Source organism: Hylobates moloch, unplaced genomic scaffold, assembly GCF_009828535.3.
Source record: "Hylobates moloch isolate HMO894 unplaced genomic scaffold, HMol_V3 SCAFFOLD_16, whole genome shotgun sequence".
NCBI lineage: Eukaryota > Metazoa > Chordata > Mammalia > Primates > Hylobatidae > Hylobates > Hylobates moloch.
The window spans coordinates 58,408,112-58,431,060 of record NW_026652291.1 but is presented as its reverse complement, the minus strand read 5'-3'; the positions used below and the strand labels follow the sequence as shown (position 1 = coordinate 58,431,060).

Here is a 22,949-nt window from a genome sequence, read left to right as displayed (position 1 = left end):
CTGTGCTGCATTTTCCCTACCTAGTAAACGTCACAGCCTTCCTCATTGGTACTTGTTTCGGATCGCCTTCTTGACTTTGTACTATTTTCAGGATGGATCCCAATTTAGAATCTTCTTCAAGATACTATATATTTACTAAATATATTTTGAGCCTGGGTAATATAGTGAGACCTTGTCTCTACTAAAAAACAAAAAATTAACCAGGCGTTGTGGTGTGCGCCCATCACCCAGCTACTCTGGAGGCGGAGGTGGGAGGATTCCTTGAGCCTGGGAGGTTGAGGCTGCAGTGAGCCCTGATCTTGCCTGTACTCCACCCAGCCTGAGCAACAGAACAAGACCTTGTCTCAAAAAAAATAATTATGAAAATAAGTGTTAAAAATAATAAACATATTTTGCAGTAGAATCTTCAAATAAGAAAACTGGTGCCACATTGGATTCTATGATTTCATGGTGTGAAATGGGATAATTTGGGGATGTTATGCCAGATTTGAAAAATGAAAAAAGAAGGAATGGGCATGCATGGTGGCTCACGCCTGTAATCCCAGCACTTTGGGAGGCAGAGGCAGGTGGATTACATGAGCCCAGGAGTTAAAGACCAGCCTGGTCAACATGGCAAAACCCTGTATCTGCTAAAAATACAAAAATTAGCCGGGCATGGTGGTAAGTACCTGTAATCCCAGGTACTTGGAAGGCTGAGGTGGGAGGATGGCTTGAACCCAGGAGGCGAAGGTTGCAGTGGGCTAAGATTGGGCCACTGCACTCCAGCCTGGGTGACAGAGCCAGACCCTGTCTCAAAAAAAAAAGAGATTAAGCTGGTTATAAGATAAAGTAAATCAGTACAATTTCCCTGGCCTGAAAAAGAAATGTCTATAAATGCTGCTCCTTTTCTACAGTACATACCGAGCGTCAAATATTAAGGCACCCGGAGAACAGACAGTACCAGCCTTGAACCTTCAGAATGCTTTCCGAATTATTAAAGAAGTACAGAAACGTTATAAAACTCGAGAAGCTGAAGAGAAAGAGAAGGAGGTGAGCCTGAACACAGACAAAACACAAAGAAGGACATGTATTTTTTGGAGACTTGTAAGGATATGTGACAATTCATTTTAATTTTCTTCTTGCTTAGGGCATTGTAAAACAAGACTCACTGGTGATCAATCTAAACCGGAGTAATCCCAAACTGAAAGATCTATACATTCGCCCAAATATTGCCCAAAAGAGGATGCAAGGCTCACTGGAGGCCCATGTCAATGGTAGGGATGATCTCTCCTGTACCTAGGCTTTCTCTTCAGGGCACATTTGTTAGGAATGACAGATCAGATAATAAAACGACAAAGAGCCATCCGCCGGTTAGCTCAGTTGGTTAAAGCATGATGCTAATAAAGTATGACAAGGAAATGCTGGGAGGAATCTACTTACACTGCTGTGTGGCCAGAAGGAAAGGAAAGCTCTGTACAGTTGTTGGTGTTTCCTCTGACCCTGTGCAAATCAGCCAGAAGAGTTGCAGTGCCTTTTGGCCTAACTTAATTATACTGCTTGACATTTCTTCATTCTTTTCCCCAGGCTTCCGCTTCACATCTGTTCGAGGAGACAAAGTGGATATTTTGTACAATAATATTAAGCATGCTTTGTTCCAGCCCTGTGATGGAGAAATGATTATTGTCTTGCACTTTCACCTCAAGGTATACCTTTCTACTTAACTAGCTGTGAGCTCTTGGGCAAGACACTTCATTTCTCTCAGCTTCTTTCCTATAAAATAGTGATGAAAGGGCTGGGCACAGTGGCTCAGGCCTATAATCCCAGCACTTTGGGAGGCCAAGGTAGGTGGATCACCTGAGATCGGGAGTTCGACACCAGCCTAACCAACATGGTGAAACCCCGTCTCTATTAAAAATACAAAAATCAGCCAGGAGTAGTGGCCAGCGCCTGTAATCCCAGCTACTCGAGAGGCCGAGGCAGGAGAATCGCTTGAACCTGGGAGGCGGAAGTTGCAGTGAGCCGAGATCACGCCATTGTACTCCAGCCTGGGCGACAGCATGTGAAAAACAAAAAAGTGATGAAAAGATCACCTCTCACTTAAGAACATTTAAGAGGATTAAATAAAATAATGCCTCTAAAGGCCACAAGGCCTGGCATCTAGAAGGTGCTCATAAGCATGTTTGTTCCTTTGGCGTGTTATATGATGGCCAGCAAATGTTTTATACGAGATCTCCAGATTTCTCTTTCTAAAATAAAAAGGTTTTGCTTTAGATAAGATTTGTTACCAACATGATTTCCAAAGTTCCTATAATAAGTAGGAGCACAGCACTTTTTCAAATGTACACTGTTTCACATTCCCAAGCATCATTATTTATGATGACACCAGGGATGGTTTAATTATTTTTGCATGCATGCTGTGGAGGCCCAAGTTTGGATCACTGCCATTTCTATCACAGATACCTTTGTGTTTCTGACTTCTGTCTTCTTTCTGTTTTATGCCGACAGAATGCCATCATGTTTGGGAAGAAGCGGCACACGGATGTGCAGTTCTACACAGAAGTGGGAGAGATAACCACGGACTTGGGGAAACATCAGCATATGCATGACCGAGATGACCTCTATGCTGAGCAGGTTTGTGAAATTTAGTATTGTATTTGCAGGATAGTGAGGGAGGATGAGGCCAAATCCAAGCTCAGGGATTGTAGTTTATAAACAGCCTGGGCCGGCATGGTGACTCACACCTGTAATCCCAGCACTTTGGGAGGCAAACATGGGCAGATCACCTGAGGGTCAGGAGTTCGAGACCAGCCTGGCCAATGTGGTGAAACCCCTTCTGCACTAAAAATACATAAATTAGCTGGGTGTGGTGGTGTGCACCTATAGTCCCAGCTAGTCGGGAGGCTGAGGCAGGATAATCACTTGAACCCAAGAGGCAGAGGTTGCAGTGAGATGAGATAGCGCCACTGCGCTCCAGCCTGGGCAACAGAGTGAGACTCCACCTCAAAAAATAAATAGCTGGGCGCAGTGGCTCACGCCTGTAATCCCAGCACTTTGGGAGGCCGAGGCAGGCAGATCACGAGGTCAGGAGAACGAGACCATCCTGGCTAACACGATGAAACGCTGTCTCTACTAAAAATACAAAAAAATTAGCCGGGTGTAGTGGCGGACTCCTGTAGTCCCAGCTACTCAGGAGGCTGAGGCAGGAGAATGGCGTGAACCCGGGAGGCGGAGGTTGTGGGCCATCGTGCCACTGCACTCCAACCTGGGCGACAGCGAGACTCCGTCTCCAAAAATAAATAAATAAATAAATAAGCAACCCTGAATCTGTTTGTGCAGAGCAACTCAAGTATCTGCTGAGATAGAGTATTACAATAGTTTAGGCTTAGGTTGCAGACTCAGCTGGATGGTTAATGGCATGGTGGCCTTAAATAAGGTGTATGTACATGTTAGTTTCATAGTTATGAGAATGAAGGACAACAAAAGTACTTCAGGGATGATCTGTGCAGCAAACCACCATGGCACACGTTTACCTACGTAACAAACCTGCACATCCTGCCCATGTACTCCTGAACTTAAAAGTTGGAATTTTTTTTTTTTAAAGCACAAAAGCACTTCAGATTTTTTGAGGGGAGGTACTATTAACAAATGTGATGGCTATATTTGATATTTTTTCCTTCTACAGATGGAACGAGAAATGAGGCACAAACTGAAAACAGCCTTTAAAAATTTCATTGAGAAAGTAGAGGCTCTAACTAAGGAGGAACTGGAATTTGAAGTGCCTTTTAGGGACTTGGGGTAACATATCTTCTTTTTGGCCTGAAGTTTCACTGGTCTGTCTTTTGGTACAATAAATTATTCTTCCTTTAATAATAATTTAACATATCATATCCTTTTTTCCTGTGACTAATAATCTTTGAGACATCCATTTCTTCTTGAAAATGTTTAAGGGTTTAGGTGAGTGGCTAACTCTTAAGAGGCTTCCTCTGGATGAGTCTCCAGTGAGTATGCTGGAGCTGTTTGGAATGGGGAGAGGGAAGAAGTTTGTCTGTTGTGGCAGCAGCAGTCTCTCTCGTGATGAGCTCAGTGTTAAAAGTTTCTCTCTTCCAGATTTAACGGAGCTCCCTATAGGAGTACCTGCCTCCTTCAGCCCACTAGTAGTGCGCTGGTAAATGCTACGGAATGGGTGAGTGTTCCTTACCTTCTTTTAGTAAGAAAATTGTTAGAGAAAATAAAGGAGGATAGGTGTTTTTTATCCTAATTATTGTGATTTTCATTTTCGATATTTACTTAGACTTAAAACTCATTGAACAAATGTTACTTTTAAAGTTTCTTTAGGGCAGGCATGATGGCTCACACCTGTAATCCCAGCACAATTAGAGGCCAAGGGGGGAGGAACACTTGAGGCCAGGAACTCAAGACCAGTCTGGGCAACATAGCAAGAAGCTCTCTGTCTTTTTTTTTATTTTTTATTTTTTAAGATAATGTCTTTTTAAATAGTTTATTTTAAATGGTTCCTTCACATAGTTTCCTTGAGTTTATTCTCCGTGAGGGATGATTTTTGTATCTTGCAGATCCTTTTTCTGTGGCTTCTTAGTATGTTGTACTGCCTCAGTCTTTCCAAAAAAAACCCCAAAAAACAGCTTAGTTATGTTTTATGTAGTGATTTCGATCATGAAAGTTACTTGAAATATTGCTTTGGGGGAAATACTTATATGCTCATGATTCAGTTTCTCCCTGACAGCCACCTTTTGTGGTGACGTTGGATGAGGTAGAGCTGATCCACTTTGAGCGGGTCCAGTTTCACCTGAAGAACTTTGATATGGTAATCGTCTACAAGGACTACAGCAAGAAAGTGACCATGATCAACGCCATTCCTGTAGCCTCTCTTGACCCCATCAAGGAATGGTTGAAGTAAGTAAATCTGCCATCAGTCTCCCATTTATCCCATGAACCCTGTATTATAGAATTTGAATGTGCTATGTTGTGCATAAAATCTACTGGTATACTTAAACCGAGACTGCCTTTTGGTTGTTACAGACCAGGACTTGAAAACTTGAGATCTATTAGATAACGGAGCTGTTCACTTTTTCTTAATTCCCAACAATAGTTTATGCATACTTAACACAAAGAAAATCAAAATCTAAGGTCTTTTTTGTTTTCAGTGTTGCCTAGGCTGGTCTCAAACTCCTGGGCTCAAGCGATCTTCCCACCTCAGTCTCCCAACGTACCGGGATTACAGGCACAAGCCACTACACCCAGTCAATGTACAGCATATTTACAATAGCTTTTGAAGCATCCTTTTCTGCTCTTCACCCATTATCTTTATATTTTCTACATGTTTTGTAGTGGTAGTGGTGGTGGTGGTGGTTGTTTGAGACAGGGTCTCACTGTGTTGCCCAGGCTCAAGTGTAGTGGTGCAGTCACAGCTCACTGCAGCCTCAAACTCTTGGATTCAGGCAACCTTCCTGCATCAGCATCCCAAGTAGCTGGGACTACAGGCATGTGCTACCACACCCAGCTAATTTTTTTTACTAGAGACGAGGTTATTCTAGGATGCAGTCAAGTTATTTGGATTCTGTTTGATCTTCCAAGGCTTGTTCTCAAACGTCTATTAGTGTGGATTTAGAACAGCCTTTAAAAGTTTCACTCAAAAACTTCCGAGTAATTGGCCTTACTACGAAGCAATACTCTTCAGAATCTGCCTGATACCCTGTGGATTGTGAGATCTCTCTGCTGAAGCTGGTGAAAAGGTGATGGAAATAAATCCACTGGAACACAATTTATTTCTAGTTCTTTGTGAGATTGGGAGTTGTCTGGCCTACTGCTTTCCAGTGCTGCTTTATGCAGTTCCAGTTTTCTCATGAATGTGTAGATTATCCCTCCACCAAAGACTTGAGGGGACCCCTCTGCAGATCTCTGAAGCTTTCTCTCTGGGAAACTCTTTCTTCCTGTACTCTTCTCCAAAAATTCTGGCTGTCTCAGCCTTCCCAAATCCTAGTTTGTCTCAGTTCCTGGAGACCATCAGGTTCTGCCTAGATTCTCCCTCCCTGCATAGCAGACTAGGAATTGCCTCTAGACAGAAAACTAGGGCAGATGTTCAATTAACCCTTGTTTGTTTCCTTCTTTCAGGGATTATGGTCTTGTGCTGCTTTTTATCCAATGTGTGAAAACTGTTGTTTCATATTTTGTTTTGTAGTTGTCTAAGGTGGGAAAGTAAATCTAGTCATTGTTACTCCATCATGGCTGGAAGCAGAAGTTTCCGTGTATATTGTCTAAAGTGGATTTATGCCAGTGGTTCTCAGGCAGATTTTATGGTTTGTTGTTATCCTTACTGTTGTCATTTCTTTGATTTTTTTCTTCTTACCCACTCTTAACTGATTCAGCCCTCCTCAACAGAAGTGAGTAAGAGAAAGTCATTTGAGCATTGTCTAAATACAGGGCACATTAGGTACTGGGAAAAAAAAATTTATTCCTACCTTCATACAGATTTTGCATCAAATAAACAACACATAGGAAAGCAGTGGAAGGTTGAAGAAGGCAGGCTAGGGCCATTGAAAATTGTCCCTGTTTTTTTTGTTTGTTTGTTTGTTTGTTTTGAGACAGAGTCTCACTCTGTTGCCCAGGCTGGAGTGCAGTGGCGCGATCTCAGCTCACTGCAACCTCCACCTCCCAGGTTCAAGCGATTCTCCTCTTTCAGCCTCCCAAGCAGCTGGGACTACAGGCATGTGCCACCATGCCCAGCCAATTTTTTGTATTTTTAGTAGAGACGGGGTTTCACCGTGTTAGCCAGGATGTTCTCGATCTCCTGACCTCGTGATCCGCCTGCCTTGGCCTCCCAAAGTGCTGGGATTACAGGCGTGAGCCACCACACCTGGCCGAAAATTGTCCCCATTTCTTAACTATAGTAGTGAAAAACAGAATCGCAGAAGTGGTTATGAGTTAAGACTACTTAGAAATAAGAATGGAATCAGTGACAGAGGGAAGAGCATCGGTGAATAGGAGAGAAGACTAAGTGAAGAATAGGGAAATTGGTGTTTAAGGAAGAAAATGAGAGAGGATGAGCTCAGACTCAGGTGAAGGAGAAAGCTTGTTTCAGTTGGAATGCTGGTCTGTTGTGAGGGCTAGTGCTCTAGGAGATGAAATAGCAGCCATTGGGACATGCTCTGGTGCCATAGTGCAAAGAATATCTGCTCCCAGGCAGGGCGCAGTGGCTCACACCTGTAATCCCAGCACTTTGGGAGGCTGAGGCAGGTTATTCACCTGAAGCCAGGAGTTCTAGACCAGCCTGACCAACATGGCAAAACCCCGTCTCTACCAAAAATACAAAAATTAGCCAGGCGTGGTGGCATGCCCCTGTAGTCCCAGGTACTCGGGAGGCTGAGGCAGGAGAATCACATGAACCTAGGAGGCAGAGGTTGCAGTGAGCTAAGATTGTGCTACTACACTCCAGCCTGGGCAACAGAGCAAGACTCTGTCTCAAAAAAAAAAAAAAAAAATATCTGGAAAATACAGAAGATTGATTTGACTTTGTCATGTCATTTCTCTTAGTTCCTGCGACCTGAAGTACACAGAAGGAGTACAGTCCCTCAACTGGACTAAAATCATGAAGACCATTGTTGATGACCCTGAGGGCTTCTTCGAACAAGGTGGCTGGTCTTTCCTGGAGCCTGAGGGTGAGGTGCGTGAGTGTGGGGTTTTTTTTCTGGTACACAGTGTTGCCCTCTATCATTTGGTCAGTTAGAATGGCATATGAGTAGTACATAAGGGACTAGGCCATCTGGGAGAAGCTCTAAACACCACTTGATATTATTGTTTCTTCAAATTAGTTTTACAGGTAAACGATAAATTGATTGGGCAGTGGTAACTAACTCCTGACAAGATTTCTTGGAAACTACAAAAAATTTTCCTCAATGAATTTCTTAGCATTTAGGGAAAAAATCCTTCAGGGCATTTTGCAAAAATTATTTTTTAAAAAATGGTCCAATTAACGTTTGTGTGATACGTAAATACAGAAAGTCTTTCTGTTAATTCCCCTGGGTGAGGAAGGCTAACATGAATTTTTCAGAAATGTAATAATACATAATAATAGTAAAATAATAATTGCACCTCACCACTAATTTTAAACAAGTCATTTTATCTCTTGATCCCTCAGATTTTTTTGCTGTTTTCTTCATGTAAATACTGGTATACTATGTGGGCTGAATTAATTCATTAAGTTAATAAGGTAAATGTCAAAAAAAATCAGTATTATGCTCTAACTCACCAGGGGAGTGATGCTGAAGAAGGAGATTCAGAGTCTGAAATTGAAGATGAGACTTTTAATCCTTCAGAAGATGACTATGAAGAGGAAGAGGAGGACAGTGATGAAGATTATTCATCAGAAGCAGAAGAGTCAGGTTAGTCTTACAGAGCAAAGTTCGTCCTGGCTTCCTAATCTAATGTCTTTTCTGAAAACTACTTTTTTTAGACCAAGAACTCTGTCGTTCCATTCTGTTCCTGCATGATGACTAATGCTTAATTAATTTTCTTCCAGACTATTCTAAGGAGTCGTTGGGTAGTGAAGAAGAGAGTGGGAAGGATTGGGATGAACTGGAGGAAGAAGCCCGAAAAGGTTTTTAAAAATGTGTTTTTATTTATTCATTTGTCTACGCACAAATTTCTAACACATTTCAATATTTTGAGGTGTTAGTATTGATGGCGTAATGAAAGTAACAAAAGAACACTATAAAAGTGATTTGGAGCCACAGATACAACTTCATTGACTGAAGAAGAAAATGAGGTGTGGAATGTGTCCATACTCTCCAGTGGGCAGTGCTCTGCCAAACTGGATGCTGTTTTCATCTGCACAAGCCCCCATCTTTCCTATAGCCATGACAGCCACATATTCATGTAATACTCAAGAATTAGCCTACTCAGTTTCCAAACCTAAATCCTATAATACTTTAATTTTCTAGGCTTCTTCCAGGTTAGGCATGTCTTTATAATGCTAATCTAGTTACTCTGAAGCCAAACCCCAAACGTTTAAAGCTTAAAAGGAAATAAATATTAACTGCTATGTTCCAAGCATTGGGAATAGGTACTTTTCATAGGTTACCTTATTTAACCCTTAAATAATTCTCCTTTTTGTAAATAAACCAAGGTTCAGAAAGTACTTGCCCAATATTAAAACTTGGGTCTGATTCCAAAGTGTATTCTCTGTACTATCTCATGCCATCCAGTAATATTAGGTACCTAAAGCTTACCTATCGCTAACTAATAATGCCTCTTCTATTTAGCGGACCGAGAAAGTCGTTACGAGGAAGAAGAAGAACAAAGTCGAAGTATGAGCCGGAAGAGGAAGGCATCTGTGCACAGTTCAGGCCGTGGCTCTAACCGTGGTTCCAGACACAGCTCTGCACCCCCCAAGAAAAAGAGGAAGTAACTTGTGAACTTTGGCCCTGAGCTCCATTCTTCCTCCAGCCAACCCCTGAAAATTTTACATGACATAGAAACTGTGTTTTTCCTTTTGTTTTCATTTGAAGTTTTGCCATTTGTGTTTATGGGTTTAGGGGGCCATTTGTGTGGACCAAATCTACTCGGGGAATTCCAGGCCCACCAGGACACGTGCCAATGGCCCCATTCAGATGGCAAGGGAGGAGGTGTTCTTGAAGACAGGAGGAGGCTCCCACTGTTAATAAATATTGTTTCATTCTTCTCTGTTCCTGTCACCTTCTGCCAGGACATCGATGGCTTCTGACATCTTATTATTTGGTGTCTCAAAGCTGTATTTCCAAGACAGTGGTACAAGGTGACCCTTAATTACCCGTATCATGGTTCTTGACCAGCACATTCAATCCTCCAACCCACCCTCCTGCCATGACCTTCCTCACATCTCTAAGTTTTATCTTTGCAATACTCAAGGTTCTTGGAAATTTGCTGATGGTTGTGATAAACCATACAACTTGAGCTAGTGAGGCAGATTGGGCTGGTGCCTTCGTCTGAGTTTTCCTGCTTTCCTGCCTCATGCAGATTCTGAGGTATATCTGCTGCCTTGGAAGACATAAGAAGCAGTGATACTCCCTGGTTCGATTATTTTCTCCATACAATGCACACATGGTACAATGATAGAAGGCAAAATTGCCACTGTCTTCTTTTTTTTTCTCATATATCTAAGGAAGATATATCAGGTTGTGCCTCATGTACCGCTTCTAGTGAAATCTAGAGGAAGGCTCAAAGGAGTCAACATTTAGATCTGGAAAGGACAAGTCATGCCTTGGGCCTAGAATACCCTGACAAGAAAAGAGAAGAGGAAGGGAGGCCATATCTACAACACAGCCTCTCAGCACTGCTGCTCCTTATTTTAACTTTGTCTTGCATTGTCCTGTATTTATCACAGTTTCTGTTGAACAGCTTTTCAAGTATTTGGGGAGTTTATCTTGCCATCCTCCCCTTCTGGTTCTCTGCACCCACCTGTCCCACTGCAGTTCCTTCCGTGCTCTGTGACTTTAAGAGAAGGGGGGAGGGGTCCCGGATTTTATGTATGTTTGTTTTTTCTCCTTAGCAGTAGGACTTGATATTTTCAATTTTGGAAGAACTAAAAGATGAATAAACTGGGGTTTTTTTGTTGTTGTTTGTTTTTGTAAATTCACCTGTGACCGTTCATTTTCAGTTCCTGAAAGCAAGCCTACTTCCTGCCTGGTAAAGTGCTAAGGCATTGGAGAAAAATGCCTTTATCTAGCTAGTGTTACAAATGAAACTTTCATCATTCTAAACTTTCTTCATTAGATTGAGAGACACTAGACATCACAGTAAACCAAATTCATGTTATAGTAAGCTGACTTTATAAGAGACTTTTTACTGTGGTTCCCTCAGAGACTTTTAGATTGGAATAGCACTTGTTCCTTCATGAAAACAAATCTTCAGTCATCTCCTTGTAAATAGCATGGAGGACAGCAGCTGCTTGAAGGGAAACCTTCAGCCTTCCTATTGGGGTAGCCAGATCTTCAGGGCTAACAACTGTTGGGAAAGGGAAAAAAAATAGCATCACTCAGTTAAACACTTTGATTATCGGTATTTGTCGGGTTAGGTACTGGGGACGCTAAATGAATGAAATTACTAGCCCATTTCATAAGAGGACTCAGTCTTGTGAAGGGGAAAGGAAAATGGTATAGTGTATAGGTTCTATATAATAAATGAAAGCACAAGTTGCTTTGGGGACACATAAAGAGGCATCTGCACCAGAATGGACAAATTGGAAAGGATTTCTGGAGAAATTACCAGAAACGTCTTAAGTGGATTTTCCCTATGCACATACAAATGGCATGGAGGTCAGGAAGAACATAGCATGTTTAGGAATGGGGATAGGAGTGAGTTGGAAAATAGCCCACAAAGATATGTCACTTGCCTTATGCCAGGCACTACCCTAAGCTCCTTTCTTAATCCCTTATTTAAGTGCTTCCTTAATCTTCACAACTATGAGATAGAGACTGCTGTTATTCCCATTTTATACATGAGGAAAAAGATTAAATAATTTGCTCAGGATCACAGTTGGAAAGATACTAGAGGAATATAATGAAGAATCTTATCTAACATTTGAACTTTGTAACCCTTAGGGTCTGAGGAGGAGTATTCCTCAAAAAATGTTTATAATGATCAGTAAGAATAATTTTATATCATGATTCATTAAACATTACATAAAACAAGTTTCACAAAACAATATGTGCTATGTACTCTTAATTCCTGTTTTGTTCTCTTTTTTTCTTTTTTTTGGAGACAGTCTCGTTCTGTCACCCAGGCTGGAATGTGGTGACTTGATCTCAGTTCACTGCAACCTCCGCCTCCTGGGTTCAAGCGATTCTGCTGCCTCAGCCTTCCGAGTAGCTGGGATTACAGGCGTCCGCTGCCATGCCTGGCTGATTTTTTTTGTATTTTTAGTAGAGATGGGGTTTCACCATATTGGCCAGGCTGGTCTCGAACTCCTGACCTCAGGTGATCCGCCCATCTCGGCCTCCCAAAGTGCTGGGATTACAGGCATGAGCCACCGCGCCTGGCCTTTAATTCCTGTTTTCTTTCCCACAGTTTTGGTTTGCATTTCTCAAATTTCTTTGTGATTTACTAATTCAATTTCACATCCACTAATGGGGTGTGTGTCTGGAAGTTTGAAAAACACTGGTCTAGTGGATAATCTTAAGTGTCTAAAGGTCCTAGCAGATAAGATAGGTGACATCCCAGCTATGTAAGGTAATGGGAACAGTGAAGACTGGACAGCGCAATCCCAACTAAAGGTACTCAAATACAAATGTTCTTAAAACATGCTGATCTATAGCAAACTGTAAAAGGATTTAAGAAGAAGGTAGTGATCAAATTTATTATATAGAAACATTTACTATAGTAGATGGAAACAGGGTGGAAGAAACCAGTGGCAGGAAGACCAGTTTAGAAATTACATGGCCTGGCGCGGTGGCTCACGCCTGTAATCCCAGCACTTTGGGAGGCTGAGGGGGGGCGAATCACCTGAGGTTGAGAGTTCGAGACCAGCCTGACCAATATGAAGAAACCCCATCTCTACTAAAAATACAAAATTAGCTGGGCGTGGTGGCGCATGCCTGTTATCCCAGCTACTAGGAGGCTGAGGCAGGAAAATCGCTTGAACCTGGGAAGCAGAGGTTGTGGTGAGCTGAGATCGGTCCATTGCACTCCAGCCTGGGCAACAACAAAAAAAAGAAATAGTAATTTCGTCTCAAAAAAAAAAAAAGAAATTATAGTAAGGGGGCCAGGTGCAGTGGTTTATGCCTGTAATGCCAACACTTTGGGAAGCAAAGGAGGGTGGATTGCTTGAGTCCAAGAGTTCGAGACCAGCCTAGGCAACATGGTGAAACCCCGTCTCTACTAAAAATACAAAAATTAGCTGGCGTGGTGGCAGGTACCTGTAGTCCCAGCTACTCAGGAGGTGAGGCAGGAGAATTGCTTTAACTTGGGAGGTGGAGGTTGCAGTGAGCCAAGATTACACCACTGCACTCCAGCCTGGGCAACAGAGCAAGACTCTGTCTCAAAAAAAAAAAAAAAGAAAAAAAAAATTATAATAAGGAGAGCATAGTCAATTCACAAGTAGAATGGATAAGACTTAATGACCAGTGAATGTGAGGAAAGAGGAGACAGTTGATGTCTTTTTAAGAGACAAGATGGGCCAGGTACAGTGGCTCACGCCTGCAATCTCAGCACTTTGGGAGGCCAAGGCAAGCAGATCATTTCAGGTCAGGAGTTCAAGACCAGTCTGGCCAAATGGTGAAACACGGTCTCTACTAAAAATACAAAAATTAGCCAGGCATGGTGGCACCCCCCTGTAATCCCATCTACACAGGAAGCTGAGGCAGGAGAACAGCTTGAACCTGGGAGGCAGAGGTTGCAGTGAGCTGAGATCACGGCACTGCACTCCAGCCTGGGCAACAGAGTGAGGCTCCATCTCAAAAAAAAAAGACTGGATGCATTATAATATAAAGAATGGGTATCAGCTGCCTATACAAACAAGCTCAAGACAAGTCCAAAATTCTGATGTATAAATTTGAAATGAAAATAACTTGCCTTTTTAAAAACCCCTTTTTCAAACATTGTAGATTCAAAATCAATTCTAGTTGTAATCAGGTATATGGGGGTTAAAATACACAACTGACTAATGCTGGATCCAGAAATAAATAAAGTTGTAGGGATAAGATTTCAATCCACTTTGTGTCTCATCAACTTCATAGTGATAATTATGTATTAAAGATAAAATATATTCACTATAGGATGATTTCCTTAGAAATAATTAGAACTGAAAAAAAATGACTCACTGTCTAGCTCTTGCTCTAGAATATCTCTTCCTGACTCCAGGATCTGCCACAGTTGAAGATATGCATATCCTACTTCTTCACATTCTTTCTTTTCTTCATCCAGAGGATCACTTACCACTGTAAACTTTAAACTAAAAAGAAATTGCATTCAATTCAGCACTGTTGATACTCTTAATGCTTCAAAAATAAAATAAGGATAAAGGTAATCACAAACAATACAACGTCTTCTCTGCATCACTTTTCCCTTGCCTCCATTTTACAAAATGACAATAAGCAAAAAAGTCAGGAATTGGTATAATTTAAGCAGTTAACAGTCCTTTTAGAAGAGGGAACATCATGGGATGTGCCCATGAGTTCAAGACCAGCCTGGGTAACATAGGAACACCCTGTCTCTACAAAAAAAGTAAAATAAAAATTAGCCGGGCATGGTGGCACACACCTATAGTCCCAGTTACTTGGAAGGCTGAGGTGAGATCACTTGAGCCCAGGAGGTTGAGGATGCAGTGAGCTGTGATCATGCCACTGCACTTCAACCTGGGTGACAGAGCATGACCCCGTCTCTAAAAGAAAAAAGAAAAAGAAACCCTGTACTGATTAAGCAGTCACTCCCCATTCTCCTTCCCTAGCTCCTGGGAACCACTAATCTACTTTCTATCTCTCTAGATTTGCCTATTCTTGATTTTTCATATTTTTATTAATTTTTAAAAGCAAATATTGGTAGCTAATACAGAGTGCCAGGAATAGGACTAAAAATTCAGGCTCTTAAAAGCACAGCTAAATATGATTAAACTGAAACAAAGGAATTACTTTAAAGAGATCCATTCTCAGCCCATTAGGCAATATTCATTTGTAACTATGTTTCTATGTCATTATTTAGAACTTCAACAATGCAAAGTGATAATGCTGACTCCCTCATCCCAATTTTCATAGGAAAGGGATGATAACTAGCATTACGATGTCCAGGTACAATACCAAGTGCTTTATGTAAACTATATTATCTCAATTTTATTCTCACAAGAGCCTTCAAATTAAGTAATATCAAAAAGATCAAAGAGCTAGTAAGTCAAAGAGTCTGGAATAAAAACAAGGTTGGTCTGATTACAAAGCCTGTTCTGTCTGCTAGACCATACTGGCAAAAAGAAAGCCAAAGGTAATACCAATCAAACCTAAAATTGAGTAGAAAATGATTATCACTGTAAGGGAACAAAGGAAGAGAGAGTTCTGGAAATGCTGGGGGAAAAAAGTGAAAGCTAAATGTAACATTAGCACAGAAAGGAAAGAACCAAATCGCTTTCCATTTCCAAAAGTTCTCTGTAAGCTTACATCTGTTTAAGCCCACAGTGATGCTGAAGTCAGAGTCACTGTTTATTTCATCTGGCTCCTTTTTCAATTCTTTCTATGACTAACCAAAGACAAAGTAAAGGCAGATGAAACAAAAGTATTGGGCCTTTCAAAAAGTAATTAAAACACCAGGTCGGGCACAGTGGCTCATGCCTGTAATCCCAGCACTTTGGGAGGCAGGGCAGAAGGACTGCTTCAGCCCAGGAGCTGAAAGACCAGCCTGGGCAACATGGTGAGATCCTGTCTCTAAAACAAACAAACAAAAAATTTAAAAATAAGATAAAACACCAGCCCCATATTATTTCTTATGCACACACATGCACAGGCGGTATGGACAACAGATTTCAAAAACAAAAACCATATGCCTACTTAAATTTGAATTTCAGCTAAACAACAAATAACTTTACTTTTTTCTTAGAGGTAGAGTCTTGCTTTGTCACCCAGGTTGGAGTGCAGTGGCACAATCTCAGCTCACTGCAACCTCCACCTCCCAGATTCAACTGATTCTCATGCCTCAGCCTCCTGAGTAGCTAGAATTACCGGCATGTGCCACCACGCCCAGCTGATTTTTTTTGTTTTTTTAGTAGAGACGGGGTTTCACCATGCTGGCCAGGCTGGTCTCAAACTCCTGGCCTCAAGTGATCTGCCCGCCTCGGCCTCTCGGATTACAGATGTGAGCCACTGCACCCGACCAAATAATTGTTTTTAGGATAAGTATGTCCCACATTTTATCTGGAAACTCTAAAAGGAGGCCTTCTTCAGATTATTGGAATAATAAGGACAACCAGCTTTCCTAAAACTTTAAAGGAGATCTAAAATTTACTTAGTTATGTCAACATCAAAAAATTCCTGTTGGCCAGGTGTGGTCACTCACACCTGTAATCCCAACACTTTGGGAGGCTGAGGCAGAAGGATCACCTGAGGTTGGGATCAGTCTGGCCAACATGGCGAACCCGTCTCTACTAAAAATACAAAAATTAGCTGGGTGTGGTGGCGTGCACCTGTAATCCCAGCTACTTGGGAGGCTGAGGTAGGAGAATCGCTTGAACCCAGGAGGTGGAGATTGCAGTGAGCCAAGATTGTACCACTGCACTCCAGCCTGGACAACAGAGTGAGACTCTGTCTCAAAAAAAAAAAGAACGTCAACACTTTTTGTTCATTCCATTTGGGTATTGTCAATATTCAAGTAAACTGCTGCTACAAAAAAAGGGCCCATCAGGCTGGCATGGGTGAGAAATGAACTAAACCTATAAGATTATGGGCTGGGCACGGTGGCTCACGCCTGTAATCCCAGCACTCTGGGAGGCTGAGGAGGGCAGATCGCTTGAGCTCAGGAGTTCGAGACCAGACATGGGCAACATGGCAAAACCCTATCTCTACGACAAACACAAAAAATTAGCTGGGCATGGTGGCACATGCCTATAACCCTAGCTACTTGGGAGGCGGAGGCACAAGAATCCCTTGAGCCTGGGGAGGCGGAGTTTGCAGTGAGCCAAGATCGTGCCACTGCACTCTAGCCCGGGTGACAGAGTGAGACCCTGTCTCAAAAATAAATAAATAAATAAATAAATAATAAATAAATAAATAACCTATAAGATTGGGTAATGGATTAGGTAGTCACAAACATAAGTTAGGCTCAAGTACATAGGAAATTCATTAAGAGTAAATTAACTCAAAAAAGTTATTAAAATATTCAGCATCAGCACAAAACCAAACTCAAACTTTTGAATTTCTGTCTCAATATCTCCTTTGTTTCAAAGTGGAAAGCAGATGCTTACCGTCCTTGATCAGGATCTTGTCCATTCAGCATGTTGAACAGAAACTGCCTTCGGCCTTGCTGCTCCTGTGGGTCCAGGTCTATGACTGTATTAAGGGGAAGAGAAAAAAGCAAAGAATCATATACTGTTGCAGTGTGAGCCCCAAGACTTTCCTAAGTGGTATTCATGGTAGTTTTCATGAAAAGATTAGACTCCTTGCCTAGATCTAGAATAACATGGACCAACTGCTTTGAAAACCATGTGTGTGTGTGTGTGTGTGTGACAGATTCTTACTGTGTCAGGCTAGAGTGCAGTGGCGTGATCTTGGTTCACCGCAGTCTCCATCTCCCAAGTTCAAGCTATTCTCCTGCCTCAACCTCCCGAGCACCCATGGCACCCCTCATGCCCGGCTAATTTTTGTATTTTTAGTAGAGACAGAGTTTCGCCATGTTGGACAGGCTGGTCTCCAACTTCTGACCTCAAGTAATCTGCCTGCCTTGGCTTCCCAAAGTGCTGGGATTACAGGCATGAGCCACTGCACCCAGGCTCCTTTGAAATTCTGAATGAAAAAGATTTCCACACTTGAATCAAATATGAGGGTAGGAAAAAAAGATTTCATGCATGACTTTCTCAAATTTTCACTTATGATATGCCCTTTCTTTAAAAACTACTGAAAATATGATCCATTAAAGTAAGAAAATAAATGAGGATAACCAGGAGATAAGAAATCTGGTATAGGAGAGAACTTGATCATATTCTCCATGAGCAGCAGTAATAATGAAACAGTGGGCTAGGGCAGAACAAGAGGATAGAGAGAGGTCTTCAGGAACAAAATGGATGAGTAGATAATTCAACAGGTTTGATTATTTTAAAATTTGGGAAGGCTGTTGAAGGACATGAAAATAATTACAATATGTATAATGAAAATAAGGCAAATGAAAAATTGCTGCAAAAAATACGTGAAAAGAAATATAATCATTGCATACTACTTGGTTCTACAAGAATTAATATTTACGGCCGGGCGCGGTGGCTCAAGCCTGTAATCCCAGCACTTTGGGAGGCCGAGGCGGGCGGATCACGAGGTCAGGAGATCGAGACCATCCTGGCTAACACGGTGAAACCCCGTCTCCACTAAAAATACAAAAACTTTAGCCGGGCATGTTGGTGGGCGCCTGTAGTCCCAGCTACTCGGGAGGCTGAGGCAGGAGAATGGCGTTAACCCGGGAGGCGGAGCTTGCAGTGAGCCGAGATGCGCCACTGCACTCCAGCCTGGGGGACAGAGCAAGACTCCGTCTCAAAAAAAAAAAAAAAAAAAAAAAAAAAAAGAATTAATATTTACATATCCATAATAACAGAACCAATTTAAATGGATTTAAATAAAAATTATGATACAATTATAATGGGAAGGAAAGGGACATGAGTGTAGTACAAAAAAGCTAACTTTTAAGGTCCAAGATAGGAAGTCTAAGGCAGAAGAATCATTTGAGTCCGGGAGTTTGAAACCAGCCTGAGCAACATGTTCAGACTCCATCGCCAAAAAAAAAAAAAAAAAAAAAAAAAAAGAGGAAGAAGAACAAAAATCAAATCAATACTCAGAAATATGATGGAGGTAAATAACAGAAGAAATGGCTGGGATAGGATGGGCTTGGTGGCTCACGCCTATAATCCCAGCACTTTGGGAGGCCAAGGCAGGCAGATCACTTGAGGGCAGGAGTTTGAGACCAGCCTGGCCAAAATGGTGAAACCCCGCCTCTACTAAAAATACAAAAAACTAGCCAGGCATGGTGGCGCACACCTGCAATCCCAGCTACTTGGGAGGCTGAGGCACATGAATCGCTTGAATCTGGGAGTCAGAGGTGGCAGTGAGCCAAGATCACACCACTGCGTTCTAGCCTGGGCAACAGAGCAAGACTCCACCTCAAAAAGTAAAAATAAATATAGCTGAAATGTGGAAAGTGGTGGATTGAGGAAGGGTGGGAACAGGGGAAGTGATTTGTGAAGAGGTGGAACAAAGGACTGCTTAGTGTAAAATGTTTAGCCCCATTTGATGTTTTTAAACCATATGCACACAATACTTTGAACAATAAAATAATAAAGTGAAATGGCTGGATTCACCCCACAAAAATCCAGAGTAATTCTGACCCTCAGTCTCAATGTTCATCAGACTTCCTCACCCCAATAACCACACAGGATGCCTCACCTTTGCTAAAGTGAAAGTGGATTTCTTCTCCTGCCCTAGGCTTCCTTAGGGACACTGGAGTCTCTGTCTCCGACAAGGGTAGGTCGTAGAATTTGTACTCCACGTACACCTGTTTTATGTTCTCATCAGACATCACTTCTGCCTCTGGGTAGAAGGCCAGGGAGACAATTTCAATGCACATCTTCTCTGAATCCTGATAAAGAAAATGTTTATTTAGTTCCTAAAGGTTAGTGAGGCTCCAAGTGCTTATACGCCATCCAATTAACACATTACGGTACTCTCTAGAAATCAACCACAGGCATAATCTACTATATTATTCCCTGAGAATCCTTTTATAGGTAAAACTGGCATCAAAAGACAACTTGACTTAATTGCCATAGTTAATCGATAGGAAATTTATAAAGAGAACCCAGCTCTTCTCTCTCACAGTCCAGTAGATCATTTCTCCAGGCCAGCCTTTCTCAGTCATCTCCACATATAGAAAGAATTAAAAAAAGTCTGATTCGGAGGGGTGGGGAGGGTGGATGATGGGAGGTTGCTTGGTGGGAACAATGTGCGTTGCTCCAGGCTTCACCACAGTGGAATATATCAATGCAGCAAAATTGTGCTTGTACCTGATGATTATATACAAATAAACAAATTTCTAAACAGCTATTTTTCAACTTTTTTTTTTTTTTGAGACAGAGTCTTTTTTTTTTTTTTTTTTTGAGGCGGAGTCTCGCTCTGTCGCCCAGGCTGGAGTGCAGTGGCGCAATCTCGGCTCACTGCAAGCTCCGCCTCCCGGGTTCACGCCGTTCTTCTGCCTCAGCCTCTCCGAGTAGCTGGGACTACAGGCGCCCGCCACCACGCCCGGCTAATTTTTTGTATTTTTAGTAGAGACAGGGTTTCACCGTGGTCTCGATCTCCTAACCTCATGATCCGCCTGCCTCTGCCTCCCAAAGTGCTGGGATTACAAGCAGAAGCCACCGCGCCTGGCCAGAGACAGAGTCTTGCTTTGTTGCCCAGGCTGGAGGGCAGTTGTGTGATCATGGCTCACTGAAGCTTTGACATCCTGAGCTCAAGCAGTCTTCCCACCTTAGCCACTCAAGTAGCTAGGACTACAGGTACACCACCACATGGGGACAATTATTTATATATTTTTTAATAGAGATATGGTCTTGCTATGTTGCCCAAGATGGTCTAGAACTCCTTGACGCAAGTAATCTGTCCACCTCGGCCTCCCAAAGTGGCTGAGATCAGAGGCATGAGCCACTGCAACTGGCCACAACTTTCTTAATGAAAAATAAGCTAGTATTTTCCTGAGGTTAGGACCTAAAAGACCTCCTGACTGATACTGGAGATTCAGTAGCTGCTTCAGCCACTATAGCAAACAGCTGCCCAGGGCTTCCCGTGCCCACCCAAGTGCATGCCACTGAGGAGACCACCAGACCGCCCTGCCCTCACACAGGAACTCCAATCTTTTTTTTTTTTTTTTTGAGACGGAGTCTCCCTCCGTCGCCCAGGCTGGAGTGCAGCGGTGCGATCTCGGCTCACTGCAAGCTCCGCCTCCGGGGTTCACGCCATTCTCCTGCCTCAGCCTCCCGAGTAGCTGGGACTACAGGCACCCACCACCACGCCCAGCTAATTTTTGTATTTTTAGTAGAGACGGGGTTTCACCTTGTTAGCCAGGATGATCTCGATCTCCCGACCTCGTGATCCGCCCGCCTCGGCCTCCCAAAGTGCTGGGATTACAGGCTTGAGCCACCGCGCCCGGCCAGGAACTCCAATATTTTCAATCCCACTTCAGAGTCGCTGCCATCACCCTGTCCTTTCTTTTGATTGTGCCTGTGTCCATGTTGACATCAGGGATACCAGGAGGAGGTTTCCAGAAGTACACCAAGGCCAACAGAAGTCTCCTCCTTCCACAGTGTGGCAGGCAAGTCAGTATCGTGACACCAGTAATGAGTCAATCCAGGATGGTTCCCTACCAGCCATAGCTCTCTCGCCTCCATCTGTGAGTGCCCTCCTGTATGCTTCTTTTCGCTAGCTGGCCAGGCCAATGCCCTTACTTCTCCAAAGACCGGCTCTTACCCCGTCTTTTCTTCTCTTAGAAAGCAAGTGGAGCTCCTGTGCCTGCCCCTAAGAAATTCAGCAGGCAAGATCTCTCAGTGATTCTGCATCAGAATCATCTGGGGTGCTTCTTAAAAATGAAGATATTTGGCGGGGCTCAGTGGCTCACATCTGTAATGCCAGCACTTTGGGAGGCCGAGGTGGGCAGATCACCCGAGGTCAGGAGTTCAAAACCATCCTGGCCAACATGGTGAAACCCCATCTCTACTAAAAATACAAAAATTAGCCAGGCAGGGAGGCTCATGCCTGTTGTCCCAGCTACTTGGGAGGCTGACGTGAGAATCGCTTGAACCTAGGAGGCGGAGGTTGCAGTGCCACTGCACTCCAGCCTGGGCAACAGAGTGAGACTGGGTCTCAAAAAACAAACAAACAAAAAAACGATATTTGACGTTTTTCTCTTAATAACCCTCCCGCAACATCCAATTCTCCCACACATCAAGAAAACTATTGACTATACAGTGTTTTCAAAAATCTGGTTTTTTTGACACTTTGATGGGTCATATTAGTGGGTTTCACTAGCTTTTTAAAAAAGAAACAATAGAGGCCGGGCGCGGTGGCTCACGCCTGTAATCCCAGCACTTTGGGAGGCCGAGGCGGGCGGATCACGAGGTCAGAAGATCGAGACCATCCTGGCTAACACGGTGAAACCCCGTCTCTACTAAAAATACAAAAAATTAGCCGGGCGTGGTGGTGGGCGCCTGTAGTCCCAGCTACGCAGGAGGCTGAGGCAGGAGAATGGCGTGAACCCCGGGGGGCGGAGCCTGCAGTGAGCTGAGATCGCGCCACTGCACTCCAGCCTGGGTGAAAGAGCGAGACTCCGTCTCAAAAAAAAAAAAAAAAAAAAAAAAAGAAACAATAGGATAGGATAGACAGGATAAGACAGTATATAGTGGAATAGGAGAATGCATGACAAATGTTAATAGTAAGCCCGGTTTCTTGAAACTTTGTTCTTTTATAAAAGTATTGGATAGTGCAGAAATGTATTTCTCATAGTGATTGCTATAAAAAATGTATAAAATCCTCTGTGTTATATCAGACTGTCTAGAGTGGCTCCTGGGAATCTGTATTTATTTATTTAGCGATGGAGTCTAGCACTGTCATCCAGGCTGGAGTGCAATGGTGTGATCTCGGCTCACTGCAACCTCCGCCTCCCAGGTTCAAGTGATTCTCCTGCCCCAGCCTCCTGAGTAGCTGGGACTACAGGCATGTGCCACCATGCCCGACTAATTTTTGTATTTTCAGTAGAGACAGGATTTCACCATGTTGCCCAGGCTGGTCTCGAACTCCTGGCCTCAAGTGATCCGCCTACCTCGGCCTCCCAAAGTGTTGGGACTACAGGCGTGAGCCATTGTGCCCGGCCCCATTAAAGTCTATACCAAGTATCTAGTGCCTGGCACAATGCCTGGCACAATGCTTGGCACACAGTATACACTCAGTAAAACTGTATTAAATAGGCCGGGCGCGGTGGCTCACGCTTGTAATCCCAGCACTTTGGGAGGCCGAGGCGGGCGGATCATGAGGTCAGGAGATCGAGACCACGGTGAAACCCCGTCTCTACTAAAAATACAAAAAAATTAGCTGGGCATGGTGGCGGGCGCCTGTAGTCCCAGCTACTCGGAGAGGCTGAGGCAGGAGAATGGCGTGAACCCGGGAGGCGGAGCTTGCAGTGAGCCGAGATTGCGCCACTGCACTCCAGCCTGGGTGACAGAGCGAGACTCCATCTCAAAAAAAAAAAAAAAAAAAAAAAAAACTGTA

At 43.1% G+C, this 22,949-nt stretch overlaps 2 protein-coding genes across 6 annotated transcripts in view; one reads left to right on the top strand and one right to left on the bottom strand.

The window, feature by feature from the left end:
- Positions 1 to 10,584, top strand: part of SUPT16H (SPT16 homolog, facilitates chromatin remodeling subunit) — a 33,619-nt gene extending 23,035 nt beyond the window's left edge. The window contains exons 16-26 of the mRNA XM_032179702.2: positions 894 to 1,029; positions 1,127 to 1,253; positions 1,564 to 1,682; positions 2,485 to 2,610; positions 3,662 to 3,774; positions 4,087 to 4,162; positions 4,721 to 4,890; positions 7,528 to 7,657; positions 8,246 to 8,375; positions 8,513 to 8,590; positions 9,255 to 10,584. Of these exons, the coding sequence (XP_032035593.1) occupies positions 894 to 1,029; positions 1,127 to 1,253; positions 1,564 to 1,682; positions 2,485 to 2,610; positions 3,662 to 3,774; positions 4,087 to 4,162; positions 4,721 to 4,890; positions 7,528 to 7,657; positions 8,246 to 8,375; positions 8,513 to 8,590; positions 9,255 to 9,400 (1,351 nt within the window). The 3' untranslated portion in view covers positions 9,401 to 10,584. The remainder of the gene's footprint in view (positions 1 to 893; positions 1,030 to 1,126; positions 1,254 to 1,563; positions 1,683 to 2,484; positions 2,611 to 3,661; positions 3,775 to 4,086; positions 4,163 to 4,720; positions 4,891 to 7,527; positions 7,658 to 8,245; positions 8,376 to 8,512; positions 8,591 to 9,254) is intronic.
- Positions 10,585 to 10,776: 192 nt separating this feature from the next.
- RPGRIP1 (RPGR interacting protein 1) overlaps positions 10,777 to 22,949 on the bottom strand; it is a 71,854-nt gene continuing 59,681 nt past the window's right edge. For all 5 annotated transcript variants that reach the window (XM_032179701.2, XM_058429949.1, XM_032753710.2 and 2 more), the window contains 4 exons: positions 19,086 to 19,278; positions 16,907 to 16,991; positions 13,788 to 13,918; positions 10,777 to 10,974 (listed from right to left, as the gene is read on the bottom strand). In XM_032179701.2, the coding sequence (XP_032035592.1) occupies positions 10,862 to 10,974; positions 13,788 to 13,918; positions 16,907 to 16,991; positions 19,086 to 19,278 (522 nt within the window). In that variant the 3' untranslated portion in view covers positions 10,777 to 10,861. The remainder of the gene's footprint in view (positions 10,975 to 13,787; positions 13,919 to 16,906; positions 16,992 to 19,085; positions 19,279 to 22,949) is intronic.